Here is a 16,404-nt window from a genome sequence, read left to right on the forward strand (position 1 = left end):
ATATCTTTAGACAAAAGATATGCTTTAACAAAAAAGAATGGTTCTATAACGACATAATACAGAGAGTACTTAGAAAACTCAGCCTCAACTTCACTTCAAAGTCTAGTGTCCTCATAAAGCGGCTCAAACCACATTGTGGGATGGAGGATTTTATCACTAACATTTTATCCTTTATAAAATTTATTAACTGCATGTTTAATGATTTTTTGTAGGTGAATTGACGTTTATACCAAACCCAACATGTGTACTGTTATTTAAATCGAGAAATCAGAGATAAAAATAGGCAGTTTCTCTCTGGGCATGGATGCTTCGGTGAGTTCCTGCACCGGATCGTAGCCGAGACGACGGCAGAGTGCCACCATTGTGGTTGCGACTTGGACACGACGGAGCATACGTTCGTCGTCTGACCCGCACGGGAGGGGTGGCGCCGTGACTACGTCGCAAAAATAGGAAACGACTTGTCGTTGCCGAGTGCTGTGGCATCGATACTCGGCGGCGACGAATCATGGAAGGCGATGCTCGACTTCTACGAGTGCACCATCTTGCAGAAGGAGGCGGCGGGGCGCGTGAGAGACGCACAAGCCCGCCGCTTTCGAGTGGGGGCCAGGGAGGCGAATCTCGCCCAAGCCCTGGCCCTATAAGTGTTTCAGGCCCCCCTCATATGTCGGTCTTGGGACCGGCGAGGGGGGCCTAAGAAGAGGACGTGCAAGCTGTTCTGCACGCGTTTTAAGCAAGAGCATCGGGGGGATGAAAGGCCGACTATCCTCAACCCACGCTGGTTCTGACCCAGCAGGGTATCCCGTAGGATAACCCATTTTAACCGGTGCCATTTAGGCGGGTTTCGGATAGCCTGCCGATCAGAGAACTGGTGGTCGTGGCGCCGACGACCGCCGGTCCGGCGTCCCAAGGGAGAGATGTGCTACCCCACTAAGCGCTTCACTTTCCCACCTTTGCCTTTTCATGAGTTCTGTCTCATGCGAGGTTCCGACGTGAGTTGTTGAGCGACAGGAGGTTTCAGTCGGTTCGACTCCGACATACCCTACCCACCATCCCTAGTGGAGGGCGGAAGTCCGGCGATTTCGTCTTCACCAAAAAAAGGGTTATTCCAGCATTGTCGGGTCGGTAGGCGAATTCTCGAGCGCTAGCCTGAGAGAGTATATTAATGACTTCACCCGCGTTGGCAAGGAAAAGTGTCATGTAGTTTTTCTAAAGATAATAAAACAGTTTCCCTTGGGAATGAAATATGTTTTCGGGATAAAAGGGAGTTAATTTCACGAAAGAAGGATAAACCAACACACAAACAAACATTCTTACACTTTTATAATTTTAGTAGGTAAGTACTTGCAGTATGGATTTGATAGCATTTCACGAAGTTATTAACGAATCTAAAATAGAGAAAATCTCACGAAACATTTTGTTGAAACATCTTGATAACGATTATTATTTGGTAAGAGGATGTTTATTGTCGGGCGTTGCCTGTCTAGTCGGGTCGTAGCCCGTTAAGTGTTAATTTTCAATCGCTGTGTAGGCGAACCTTTTCTTTAAATCTTGTTTTTACCTGTATAGTTTCAACGTCATTTAAGTGTGAACAAATTTTATTAAATTTATTTATTTTTTAAACTTCTTTGAATCGACATGCAGAATGGAACACCTTCTCCAAGCTATTAGTGACTTAATTATTAATGTGATGTTCCATTATTGTGTATCGATTCTGTATATATTTAATTGTATATGTATTTTGTTAACACTGAACTAAGTATGAGAAAGTACATTTGTTAATAGTTATTAGTGAGACGCGAGAGATGTTTGCTTTTACTGATGAAGCTTAAAGTTTTAGTTTAAATATTATTTTATTTTTAAAGTCTAGCAGAACTATATAAAAATATTAGTTTTTTTTTTATAAAAATATTATAAGTATTAAAAATAAATAAATATTAGCTAGCGCGTAAAGGCGGGCAGATGTGAAACATTGATATTATTTTGTACAGGTACAGATGCATAAAAATAATGTTTACGATAGGAAATTCATGTGACAAAATGAAAAATAAAATATTAATACTAAGAAAAAGTCGCTTGTGCATGTCGACGCGTCGCCACGTCTTTTTTACCGGGTACCACCACCCCGCCTATTTCTGCCGTGAAGCAGTAATGCGTTTCGGCTTGAACTATACTAACGTTGTAACTATACTGAGACCTTAGAACTTATATCTCAAGGTGGGTGGCGCATTTACGTTTTAGATGTCTATGGGCTCCAGTTACTGCTTAATATGAGGTGGGCTGTGAGCTCGTCCGCCCATCTAAGCAAAATAAAAAATAAATAAAAAATGCGTCGCCACGTCTGCAATCGAGTTTACGTACGCCTATAGATGTTTCACATCAAAATATATCAATAATATAATTACAAACTTAGCACAGTTGCTGTAGACATTTCAAGAAAAGTTTCTATCATAATACCCTCAACGTACGACAGTTCCGATTGGTTCGAAGAAATCGATGTTTTTCGTACAATCAGCGTCAGTAATAGCAAAACGTTACCGGATTTCACTAGTGCACAAATAACAATCAATCCCAACACTACTGATTACGACCATAACATGTATTCTTGGAGTATTTTGTTTACAGGGGAGCGAATGTTAGCCTTAGACCTTTGTAGCCCAGTCGGTCCCGCGCCAGGGGTCAATGTCCTTAGCACCGGCACGCTTTTCACCCTCACAGAACAAACGTTCAATAAATAAAGCAACTCATCATTGCAGTTGTGCGACTTTGTTTGAAGATTATACTTATCTTATGTTGGCCTACTGTAAAAAGCTATTTTATTATTATTACATGAGTATTAGCCTTTTTTTTGTTGCTTCGATGGGTGGACGAGCTCACAGCCCACCTGGTGCTGTTTGGTCAGCTACTGGACATGTACAACGTAAACGCGGCATCCACCTTGAGATACAAGTTCTAAGGTCTCAAGTATAGTTGCAACGGCTGTCCCACCCTTCAAACCGAAACACGTTACTGCGTCACGGCAGAAATAGGCAGGGTGGTGGTGCCTACCCGCGCGGACTCACAAGAGGTCCTACCACCAGTGAAAGCCTTGTGAGCATGTTTGTTTGTATTTAACTAGGTTTGCTAATTCCCGGTCTCCACTCAAGAGTACGTTTGTCCCAACGGGGAATAAGTCAGGCGTAGCAGTCCGTAATCTCAAATAGGCTACTTAAAACTGCCATTACTTTCTACTGATGGATGAATATTACCTGCTTAGTTCTGCCGCGGCAATTTTAAGTTCCAACTTTTAAAAAAAATTTAGGTTATTCATATTGGGTTCCGTTAACAAAGAAATTTAAATAATAAATTTTCCAGGAAATCAAACCTTGTTTCGAAACAATTCTAGTTAAGCGTTGCGTGAGCAATTCCCTCTCGTTTCCCTCATTTAAGGCTCTCACACACTCTGGTACTAGGAACACAAACGTTTTTATGATTCAACTAATGTTTTGGTTTATTTAAATTTATGTAAGGTTGTTAAGCGTCTTTAACAATGGTCATAGCGAAGCGTGTCTTTAATTTATAAGTCAAGTTTTTAATAGTCAAATTTAAAAAAAAATATTTGTAATGAGAAAATATTAATCATTAAAAAAAACATTAATTTATTTGTCAAGCGTAATAACACAAGGTTCGAAATTTGATACGACTAAGGAATCGAACGTTCAGCTTGAATTTAATTAACAACAAATTATATACATTTTGGAAACATCGTAATGATTTTTGTTTATTCTAATCAAAGGCAGAAAAGAGCGGCTCATTGAAATACCGAAGGAGATTAGATAGATATTCCAATCATTGAAGCGTTTTTCCTTTGGTAGATTTATATCGCATATATCTTTTGCATTGAAAGACATAGATTGAAAGACATAAAACGCTGTGTTGGCCGGGACTTGAGAAGAGCGGTTACTAACATATTAACTATACATGTAAAGTTTACGTTCTATACTACGAGTAGCTCTCATGAACTGGAGGAGCCCACTGAGTTTCTAGCCCGCTGAGTTTCGCGCCGGATCTTCTCAGTGGGTCGCGTTTCCGATCCGGTGGTAGATTCTGCAAAGCACTGCCCTTGCTAGGGCCAGTGTTAGCAACACTCCGGCTTGAGTCCCGTGAGCTCACCTACGTGTTAGGGCAAAGCTGTATTAGTCTCTCAAGGCTATCAGTATTCTTCTTCTTTCTGGTCGTTCCCTCAATGCTGAGGATCGTGACTGTATGTCAATCTTCTCCACTCGGTCCGGTTCTGCGCCATATGTACCGCTCCCCATATCTGGCCTCCAGTCACCTCCTTGAGTTGGTCAACCCATCTAGCTGGCGCTCTTCCTCTAGCGCGCTTCCCCTCCATTTGTCCGAGAGTTGTGAGTTTCTCTAGGCTGTGCAATGAGGATCGCATTATGTGCCCAAAGAAACTCCGGATCCTTTCCTGGCACATAGTCAGCAGGCGCTTGGTGACCTTCAGCTCTTCGAGGATGGAGACATTGGTTCTCATAGCTGTCCAAGGAATGCGTAGCAGCTTTCTCCAGCAATACATTTCAAACGCCTCAATCTTTTTGCGTTCCTTTTTCCTGAGACACCAAGTCTCCACCCCGTACAGGAAGATAGAGAAGACCAACGTACGAACCAGACGCATCTTAGTTACTCGGCGAATATTACGGTCTATCCAGATTTTATCGAGGCTAGTCATGCCACTTTTACCCATCCCGATACGGCGTCCGATTTCTTCTTCGCAGTTACCACTGTTAGAGATCAGCGACCCCAAGTATATAAATTCCTCCACTTTCTCATAATCTCAGTATAGGTAGGGAAAAAAAATGAACTGGCATAACGGTCTCTTTCGTGCAATATTTTCTCGAGCCTTGGGTTTGTGAGACTCCGCCTTAATACTCGAGTCTCGTTCATTATAAGTTATGAGTTGTGATCGATCTTAGTTTCCTTAGTAGCCCAATTAGACTTTTTAACGTCCTAAGAGATTCGCATGATGAATTTCCGAAACAGCTAATTGTGAAGTATATTTAACCGAATTCAAAAAAAGGAGGAGGTTCTGTGTAGCTATATGTTCATCGATATTTTCGACGTCCGTGAGCTAGTTTAGTTTTATTTTTGTTCGACAGGCTATATATAATATATATATATATACTTCCGGATTGATTCCGTTGTTAAGTTAAATTAATGACCAAATTTCTAAAATCTAAATCTAAATTAATGTATATAAGTATCGAAATCGATTTTCAATATACGTTTTAAATTTACGGCATGTTTATCTGTTGTATTAAGCATCGATAAGACGCTGACTGTTTAAAATGCTTGTTACTTAACAACTCACACCGATCCGGTTTTTAAGTCTTTACCAAAGCACGTAGATATCACAATAAAGACATTGAGACACACGGTCGATTCAGAACTGATTAGTATAGACTGGTATAGAGGTCGCCTCAATATTTAAAAGAAAAAGCTCAGACGCCATTTTAGACGAAAGAGAAACGACGAGAAATTTTTTTTTAAGTAATTTTTTTTATTTGAAACTAGCTGACCCGGCAGACTTCGTAGTGCCTCAATCTATAAATAAAAGACCTAAAGTTTTGTATGAAATAAACTTAAATCATACACATCAAAGAAAAAACAAAATTGTTATTTTTATTTAATTCTGAGCATTTTCATATTTATCTACCTTTTAACTACCTTCTCTGGACTTCCACAAATATTTCAAGACCAAAATTAGTCAAATCGGTCCAGCCGTTCTCGAGTTTTAGCGAGACTAACGAACAGCAATTCAATATATAGATAACTAGCGACCCGCTCTCGCTTCGCTTCGGAAACATTAAAACACACATGAAAACAAAAAAAAAAAAAAAAATATAATAATAAAAAAAGTAGCCTATGTTCATCAGGGACAATGTCGGCTTCTAATGGAAAAATATTTTTTCAAATCGGTCCAGTAGTTTCGGAGCCTATTCGAAACAAACAAACAAACAAATCTTTCCTCTTTATAATATTAGTATAGAAATACCATTGTTCAGAAAACAATGTTTTTAATATTATACATATAATTAGTCAACAGGAACCTTTAAATCTAATCTTAAAACTAACAAAGCTTAACAAAGCGAAATAATTATCAATAAAAACTGATCCACGATACTGCGGTCCATATATTTCAGCGTTTTAACTGACAGAAACTGATTTCGATGTTGCTGAAACCTGTTTCTGAATCTAGGTCACGTTTTCAGGGTACGCTTGGCCATTGGGAATGCTTAATGCAGGTGCGGACGTGAATAGCTCTCGACAGAATAAGGTTTTTCCTATTCATTTCAGCGGTCAAAGAAGGTCGCACGAGACTAGTTCGTAGACGTAGACAATTCAAAATGTTACCGGTATGCAATGAACGTAAAAAAAAACGATGAGTTTTTTATTTTTATTGTTTAGGTGTATTAGGCTCATGGCTCACCTGGTGTTAGGTCGTTATCGGAGCCCATAGACATCTATAACGTAAATGCCACCACCTACATTAGGATATAAACTCTAACGGCTGCCCCACTCTTAAAACTAGAGGCATAGCTGTTCCGCAGAAAACCCAAGGTCGGTGCTATTTACTAGTGTGGCTTTCAGTACGACATGCCACCAGTAAACGAGAATGTATCACTCGAAAAGGAAGTAATGAATAATAGACGACAAGTTTTATCAGATAATCATTTGATAAAAAGTTCCTTTTTTGACGTGACAACGTCTTATAATTCGATGGAGCCGGCTGCACGCACGAAAAAACATGACTTATTGAGGCGTTCCATTTAAGGCTTGAAGTGCAAGCGAGAGCGCGCAACGAGCGACAAAAAGGCACAATCGGCCTCCGCGTTCGGCAGCGTTCGACATCTGTCTCTCTCCTACTTGAGTGAGCGATGCATCCGCGTGGACAGCTGCTATACAATAATACATTTACATGTTTTCGTCAAGTATGAAGTTCAGTGGAAAGTGAATGTGGTGTCAATTGTCCATACAAAATATCTATCAAACAAATAAAATTAAAATTTTCTTTTGAAAAATGAACCATTCCATCAGTATTTTCTTATGACGTTATACTATCGTCAGTAAACCGACTTTACAGTCAACCAATTTTTTTCTCCTACCTATGCTGATAGCCTTGAGAGGCTATTTCAGCTTCTCGTTGACGTGTAGGTGAGCTCACGGGGCTCAAATCGGGAATGTTGCTAATACTGGCCCTGGTAAGAACAGTGCTTCGCAGAATCTTCCACCGGATCGGAAACTTGAACCACTGAGAAGATCCGGCGAGAAACTCAGTGGGCTAAGTTCCCTTGACTTAAATTTCTGTGTCAGAATTTAATCAACAAAATCGCTGATTTGTCGTAAAGGACTTTTCATAACGTTATAATATTTAAAATAGTCTCTATTAAACTTTCATATACATAGCAGCCACAATATGAAAAGTCTTTAATTAAAATAATATATAGATTTTAATATCTGATTCTCTCGCATCTATTTCCTTCTTAATCCAACGGTATGAGCTCAAAAGTTGCATCCATTAAAAGTTATTAGAATACCTCCCGCTGTGTGAACAATAGCTCCATTGTAAAGCTATGTGCACATTGTGTTGCATGTTCCACGTTATACACGTGTGTATCGTAACAACAAAATGAACACAATAAAGACGAATGGAAATGAATGTGCGGTGTGCGGGCGTTTTGTTAGGACAATGTCATTTTTCGAATTGGGAATGTGAGTTCTGTTTTCGGATACTTTTCAAATGGAGACAGTTATATCTATATATTAATACGTTAAGCAAAAACTTTGTATCCCTTTTTACGAAAATTGCGCGGACGGAGAAGTATGAAATTTTCCACACTTATAGAGAATACAGAGAAGAAGTGCACAATGCTAATATTTTTTTTAGATAATGTATAAAAGATACATTATATCAATAAAGAAAACATTACACACACTACGTACCATGTATTTGACGCACACACGCATGCATACTATTTATTGTCAAACTTTTGTTCTTGGCGTCTGTTGTCAAATTTAGAATAGATTAAATATTGTTTGTCTCTGTTAATATTTTTTATAGTGTAATCTTGGCAAAATTTGTGATTATAGAAGTATAAAATACAATCATAATAGTGAATTACAATTTCAATTAATTATAGTCGAATTTCGACTACTGCGGGACCTCTACTATTATTTTCAAGCATAAAAATGTTCTGCATATAATTAGTGCTTTAGTTGAGTAGGTATACATTTTGATACTCAGTGATAACGTAAATATTATGACAACAACAGAATAATTAGAGGGAGACACTAATTAAACAGAACGTTATTAAAAATATAAGATTTGTTAAATTAGTTGTGGAAATTGATTTGGTCATTAAAGTACTAGCTACAGTCACTACGGTAGTCTTACTTACGGTAGTCTTACTTACGGTAGTCTATTGCTTACTCTACTAGTGAGGGAACATCAGTTTTTAAGGGAGGGTAGTTATGATTTTAATATATTTGGAACCTGATTTTAATATATTTGGGACCTATGTATATGTGTTTTTACTGGTGGTAGGACCTCTTGTGGGTCCGCACGGGTAGGTACCACCCTCCCCGTCCATTTCTGCCGTGAAGCAGTAATGCGTTAAGTTTTGAAGGGTGGGGTAGCCCTTATAACTATACTGAGACCTTAGAACTTATATCTCAAGGTGGGTGGCGCATTTACGTTATAGATGTCTATGGGCTCCAGTAACCACTTAACACCAGGTGGGCTGTGAGCTCGTCTATCCAACTAAGCAATAAAAAAATAAAAATCTTTTGCCACGTAACTTTCGTCTGTGGAACTAATTTCGCTCCAAGGCATTTCAGGAACGTTGTGACATGTCCTACTTCAGACCTGCTTTGAAAAGAGTCCTTAACGATAGTTGCCTTTTTTATGACCTTGGCAAGGTCGACCGTATTTAAGGCATTAAAGATGAAAACTCGAAAACCAGACTTAATATCTAATTAATATCTAAGTCCATTTTTAATTTAAATACGTCGGTTCGCTTAACAAATGAGTGTAATTAAAAGTAGGAATGCTCTAAACAGTAATACTGTATGCTGGATGTACAAAGACATGTGCTATAAACTTCACTATTTGCGGAGCGGCGCGTCGTTCCGTATCGATCCGCGCAGAACCAGTCATTCCAGAGCCACGAAAGATTTCCATTAGCGCTACATACTTATTTGTTTATCATCCATTATCTTATTTTAGAGCGTTTTAAAAATTAATATTCAATATGTCATGTTATGCAGACAGATTTCAAGTTAATGATTGTGGAAATAGCTTACCAGAAATAACGTTACTTACGAAACTTGGCGTGTCTAGGTAGGAAAGTGAGTCTACAAAGCGCTTTGATGCAGGTCGATGTGAGGGACTAGGTCACTAGGTATGACTATGACATAAAGTTCTGGACTAACTAGATTAAGCTTTTTACATAACGGCATACGCAAATAATGTAATATCCACATTCTTTTATAGTCCTTGACACGCCTTTTTAACAAACTCCACGGGTCGTGATCAAAACCTAAAATTTCGTAGGTAAAGACCTGATATTCATTTACGTTCAAAATCAATGTTTTTTTTTTCTTTGTAAGCAGACGAGTATTCGGCCCTTATTATGGCGAGCACTTACCGGCGCTCATGGACATCAGTAATACCAGGGACCACTGCCAAGCCGTTGCCTACCACTGAGGACTCTCCATAAACCTGGCTTGAATAGGAATAACCATTGAACAGAAACATTGTGGAAGGAACTTTATTCCGAACTCGGAGCCCGGTGGTCCTAGTTTATAGATTTTTTTACTTTCGGATAGCGGTTCCTAATGTTACTTATTTTAACTTCAATTAACTTGATTTATTTTGATTTAAATACGGTACATACATACAAGTAGGTATCACCTCGCTGGTTTAATTGCTATTTATCTGAAGGGGTTCCCGGTTATAGTCATTTTCTTTGTTCAAGATATTTGATATTCAATGTTTATGTTTTATTTGTGCTTGTTTCGTATGGATGCGTTTAGTATCTGTAAAGTAGCTGAAAACTCTAGTTTGGATCTGTGAACCTTTTTAGTTTGGCATTTGATAAGACCGTCAAGTCTAGGCTGAGAATAGGCTAGAGACGTAGACAGTATTTGGGTCTTGTTAGAATTTCCAAATATCACAGATCTTTGGGAACCTCTTGTCCACGGAGGGACTTCGGATTTGCCTATTTTTTGTACTATATCTATGGGGAGTACTCCGAGGAAATGTTAGAGAGGAAACCAATTAGGTATTTCGTTTTTAGAATCACAGCGCCGGCCACCGGAGCGGGGTTTATTCACTCTACCTGGAACCTCTGTGTGGAACAAAATGAGTTTCCAAATGTCTTTTTTGCCACATACCAACTCGCTTTGTAGTTCCTTCACTGTGTTTCCTGAGCGCTAAGATTTGTCTTTCCTCCAGCGAATTTTTGTGGTAAGTACTGAGCGATTGGCAGGGGCTTGACTATTCTTCGGAAATTGCTGACATCCTTGCCCGAGTGTGACCACTCCACTCCATCAAGTGGGCCGCAGGCTCGTCAGCCTATAAAGGCAATATAAAAAAATTGCAAATCAAATAGTTAATTACATAATTAAATGTCTTTTTTGGCATTATTTAGTCAATTGAATATTTTGCCTTTTATCTACAAATTCCACGGGCAGATAGACGCATTGTTTTATTTTCAGTTTATCCGTTGTTTGTTGAAATGACGAAGCTCTTTGTTAACATTGATTCGTAGATTTTCCGTGACCATTTTTGGCGGAGACCCACCTATTTCTCGATAACCTATCGACTGCACCCTTGCTGTCAATTAGTATGGCTCATTTGCAAATTGCATGCATGTGCCGTGAGCACCTTAGGTGTATAGAAGTGAAATTCTTTGTTATCGTTTTAAAAATTATGAAGAATACTATAGATAAATATGCGTGGTAGTAATGTTCTATCGTTGTTGATTTTGTGTGCCGTTTCTATACCAGCCACGAAAAATGTTAATGGGTGAGCTATAATTTTATGATCACTATTTAGTTACATAAAATTATATAAAAATTCAAAATTTCGATTTCATTAGATACTTTGAAATATGTGAACCTTGTTTCCTTTCTGAAAATTTATTCTTAACGAACAATCCGAGTGAATTTAAAACGAGAACTAAATCTGTTTATAAATTGAATTTATTTTATGTTTCATTCGATTGTCTCGAAGCCCGCCAATCCCGATTACAGAATTCCGCTTAAGCTTTTATACGATTTTCAGATCGCAACCAATTCTACAAAAGACGATTGAAGCTCTTTTCAGTGATCGCTCGAACATAATCTACCCGGGTTCATGTAAATTGTTTATAGCCTCGAAACGACAAGCGAAAATCTGTACGAGAGAAAAGAAATTTTTCGAGATTTTGACGAACGCGAAGAAACAGGCCATCAGCGCCTGCGAAGAGAGCTTCCAGTACGACAGATGGAACTGTTCACTAATATACAATGGGAAGGCGAAAAAGAGAATTTTTAACAAAATCTATAGAGAGACCGCTTTCATTCACGCCCTGCTGGCGGCATCGTTGACTCATGCGGTCGCGAAAGCCTGCGCTTCCGGAGAGCTGAAGAGCTGCTCATGCGTCGGTAGCTACAGAAAGAACACCACATGGAAAGTCAACGGGTGCGGCGACGACTTCAAGCAAGGCAAGAGAATGATGAAGAACTTTCTGGATTTCAATCACGCCGGCAACGACCAAATCGCTGAAACATTAAAACAAGATGTGATGATTGGTGTTGACTCCATCGGAGAGCAGATGAGGGAGGTGTGTAAATGCCACGGTTTTTCCGGTTCCTGCACAACGAAGACTTGCTGGAAGCGACTGGGGCCGTTCAACTCTGCCATGGGATTGTTAAAGAAGCACTACCATCATGCCGTGAAGAAGAAGCTATTGAATTACACGACCAAAAGAGCTATAACACCGCAAGCTAAGAAGAAAATGAAATCTGACGAGAAATACCTGGTTTATCTGCAGAAGACTCCAAATCTGTGCGTTTGGACCAAAGGTAGAACGTGTAAGAACAGACATAATTGTGCCACGCTGTGTTGCGGGAGGGGCTATTTGACTACCAAGAAGAATGTGACGTCGCGGTGCAAATGCAGGATGGTGAATTGTTGTTTCGTTGAGTGCGATACTTGTGTTAAAGAAGCGGAAATATTCACGTGTAAATAAGGTTGGTGAATGTATGTAATTAGCTTAATGGATTGTCAAATAAATTATGGAAGTAACTTTAGATTTCAATGGATTCGTTTTCCAGCTGTCGTGTTACGTAGTAGAATGAGTATAGAGCATTCCCTCGACTTGTGACCTAGGTCCGCTTCTGATGCGCGTCCTGATCTCATCTTCACTTTATTGCGAAATGTGCTTTTTATAGTTTGTATTATAATTAAGCAATTTGTATTTTAATTAGTAATGTTTTTGTGCATCAAACACGATGTAGGGTAACCGTTTTTGCAATGTATTTAAAGGTCAATTTTAACAATATTAGCAAAAGGTCGTGATGCCGCTAAGGATGTCCGGTGTGTTAGAATCGAGTAATACGACTGTGTGCTAAGGTAGCATCTTAACAACAGGAGGGACATGAACATTTCCTATGTTTTGTGGGAGCTCCTATGTCTTAAAATTGACAACTTAACGCACTTAACGCCGGCTTACCTCGCTTCGCAAAATCCCGTGGAACATGTTTTACGGTCGATTTTTTATTTATAAATTATATAAATATTATGTACTTGCATAAATCAATAAATAACCATGCTATGTTATCACAATCAATCTTCGCTTATAAAATTTTTTTTAATACAGCGCCATCTAGTAGTTGTTGAGGATAGAATTTGCTTAGTCGTTTGAAAAACATCTCGATTTTCAAACGGAACAATCAACGCCAATCTGTTTTTGAAGATTTTAGTTCTTGAAAAAATTAATAGATGACGTTAGTAGTAGAACAAAAAATTTAATTATGAACTTTTGTGAATATTTTTTAAATTATAGAATTTTTGAGAAGTATTATTGGATTAGATACAATACTACTTAGAATAATGAATAAAATATTTTTTTTATTACGGGTAAACTGGCTCATCGTCCACCTGGTGTGAAGTAGTTGAGACTTGGAAACCGTATCATAACGTTTCCGATCCGGTGGTAGATTTTGCGAAGCACTATTCTTGCTAGGGTAGTGTTAGCAACGTCGTCAGGTTTGAACCCCGTGAGCTCACCTACTTGTCAGGGCTACCCTGACATAACCTCTCAAGCCTATCAGCTTAGGTAGAAAAAAAAACATATTCCAGTGAATCTCTAAATTACCATTTAGGTATGTTACTTACGGAAGAGGTGATACTATTCTAAGTAATAATAAGTTAACTATTTATAGGTGTCCAAGGACGGAAACGTGCTGTAGCTGTCCAACTGAGTACATTAAACATCTTTTCCATGAAACCACGAATATTTCAGAAATCTTATAAAGGTATTCAATAAAAACTTCATCCAAGTAAAGCTATTACTAGGCTTATAGCTTTTTTATGTGTTATTGCGAATAGAATAGACATTGTTTCGATTTAAATGTGTTTTCTCGAAAAAGGTTGATATTCGGTCTCCGAATGCGTGAAGTGTTTTTTTTTTAATTAGCCTTATGCTTTCGGTCCGTCTAGAAGCAATAAATAAACACATATACTTGAAAAACTACAAGAACAAATTTGAATAGCCGAAGCCCGATTTAGAAGTGATGTTTTTTACCCTCGTCATTCCGGCCCAGTTAATAATATAAATCTATGTAAATAAAAGAAGACATATGGGTGTATGTATATAATATGTTCACCTAAAACTCGAGAACCGTTAACCTAATTGATATGAAACTTTGCACAAACTTAAAGGGCGAAGTTACCACTCCGACAAACATAGTTACGTTAATGTCGGATAGGTGGCGCTAGTTGTAATGATTTTAGTCTCTAGAACCATCATAATAATATGTCGATTTTAAATGAATAAAAAAAGGTTTTTTAATAAATGAACTAAAAATCGTAGGCTTTTTAGGTGAACCGAAGCTTTTTTTATTTTTTTATTGCTTAGTTGTGTGCACGAGCTCACAGCCCACATGTTGTTAAGTGGTTACTGGAGTTCATGGACATCTACAACGTAAATGCGCCACCTATCTTGAGATATAAGTTCTTCTAAGGTCTCAGTATAATTACAACGGCTGCCCCACCGAACCGAAAAGCATTATTGTTTCACGGCAGAAATAGGCAGGGTGGTGATACCTACCCGTGCGGACTCACAAGAGGTCCTACCACCAGTAATTACGCATATTATAATTTTGTGGGTTTTATTTTCATTACACGATGCTATTCCTTCACCGTGGAAGTCAATCGTGAATATTTGTAAAGTACGTATTTCATTAGGAAAATTGGTAACCCACCTGCGGGATTCGAACACCGTTGCATCGTTCGATACGAATGCACCCGACGTCTTATCCTTTAGGCCACGACGACTACAACGGGCTCCAGCTAGTTACATATAAGTTATAATAGTATTTATATATTACGTCCCCTATATGTGAGCATTTTTTTTTATTTACTGGACGTTTAGAAGTTCTTGAAAATGAAGTTCAATTTTATTTATTACATTAGGTACATAGTCAGATACAGTTCAAGGCTAATAAAAGCGAATTAAAAAACACAGCTACGTCATATATTAATTGGACCGAGATCATTTATGTGTATCCAAAATAAAGGATGGAAGTCTTTTGGCATCATCAAAACGAAATTCCCGATGTTCATTTAAATTTAATTCGACAGCATTCTGCATCGGATTGAGACGCACAAGATAAAATCGATTCGATGCATGTCGATCGTGAAATATTACACGCGTGAAGTGCTGTACCCACCTAATAAACTCATCATAAATATTATTTATACACAAATAATGTTGAGATTTATGTTTATAGCAATAGAAATTTTGGACAGCAAATATAAAGTTAGAGAAAGAGTGTCACACATACGCACTCACACATAATAATATTATCGGCTTTGTTTAAATTAAACTATGAGCGTAAGTAGACAATTGATTTTACGAAGTAAATGGCTGTCCCAAGTATTATAGACTTATTGTATTGTCATACGTGTTTGATACTTGAGCAAATTTTCAAGTTAAATTTACGTCTCCAAGTTGGGAGAATTCTGTTGTAAGAACTACATATGTACATAGATTCATGACATGCTAAAAAAAGTTTAAAACAACAAAGTTCAAAGCCCCAATTCACGATTTCCTTGTACCTGACAAGAAGTTGTTGATCAAGAACTTGAATTGAATATCCTTAACTTAGTTAATTACTTATTTTCAATCGAGCCCAGAGGTCGAATCTAGATCGATAATCAGATAATCAGTCACCGTCGTCGCCGTAGACACGTCATTACGGATCCATCAGATCCAATAACCCTTGCATTAGACGTCTTCCGCTCTAACAGTAGGAGTAGAGACCCCGGAAACCGTACTCGTCGAACTCGGCAAAGAGTTCGACGTGCAACCTAACCAAAACATCAGCCCGTAGAGTTTCTCGCCGGATCTCCTCAGCGGGTCGCGATTGCGAATCGGTAGTAGATTCATTCGCGTAGCAGCTACTCTTGAGTTGTTATGTCTCCCTTGGAGGCGCTCGGGTAGCTGTTAGCAAATCTTGCCCCTTCTGGTTAAGCCTTTGCTCGCCCATCTGTCCTTGTGAAACTTAAAAGGTCTGCGGGGCACCAGTAAACCCTCAATCACAAAAAAAGACTCTGGGTTGCAATAGCTATTCGAGGATGGGAGCAATAGTTAAGGCAAATGACCACAACGCCGCAGGGGCGATCAAAAACCCAATCAGGAACGTCCTACGATTACAATTTAAAGCAGTTTCAAAACCCGTACCCTATCTCCTCGGATACAGAAGTGACTCATCACAGAATCCTCTTGAATCGCTCAAAAAAACATATCTTCATAAAAATTTCCCTTCAACAACGATTAACTAATGAATGACTAACACACGAATACAGTATTAGTGGACTTAAAAAACCGCATACATGTTATTATGACGCCTATAATAGACCCATAAACGATTAAGGCGGACCACAAAATTGCGGTTTGTTTTCGAAGGCAACTCAAGTAATTACGATATTAATGAAAAATAATATCAAAAAGAACGATTCAGTCGAGATTTATTTATTTATTGACCCTACGACGCGCCACTTGCTACCATCGGTTTCAACTCGATTGTAAATTGGAGTAAATGTTTTTTAAGGATTGGATTGGCATTTGATATTAGGCAGTGACTTGACTATTC

The 16,404-nt window shown here is 38.5% G+C and overlaps 1 protein-coding gene and 1 long non-coding RNA gene across 2 annotated transcripts in view; both read left to right on the forward strand.

Moving 5' to 3' along the window:
- Positions 1-16,404, forward strand: part of LOC134198741 (uncharacterized) — a 434,518-nt gene that overhangs the window by 306,748 nt on the left and 111,366 nt on the right. The window lies entirely within an intron of this gene.
- On the forward strand, positions 10,879-12,331 carry LOC101738490 (protein Wnt-4). Its single transcript, XM_012692920.4, has 2 exons — positions 10,879-11,068; positions 11,327-12,331. Exons 1-2 carry the CDS (start codon positions 10,995-10,997, stop codon positions 12,273-12,275), a joined length of 1,023 nt encoding a protein of 340 aa, XP_012548374.2. The 5' UTR covers positions 10,879-10,994; the 3' UTR covers positions 12,276-12,331.

This window comes from Bombyx mori, chromosome 4 (genome assembly GCF_030269925.1).
Source record: "Bombyx mori chromosome 4, ASM3026992v2".
NCBI lineage: Eukaryota > Metazoa > Arthropoda > Insecta > Lepidoptera > Bombycidae > Bombyx > Bombyx mori.

Coding starts and splice junctions, on each gene's coding strand:
- LOC101738490 (XM_012692920.4), top strand. CDS start 10,995: ATGCGTGGTAGTAATGTTCTATCGTTGTTGATTTTGTGTGCCGTTTCT. Junction 11,069..11,326: donor GCCACGAAAAATGTTAATGG/GTGAGCTATAAT, acceptor TACGATTTTCAG/ATCGCAACCAATTCTACAAA.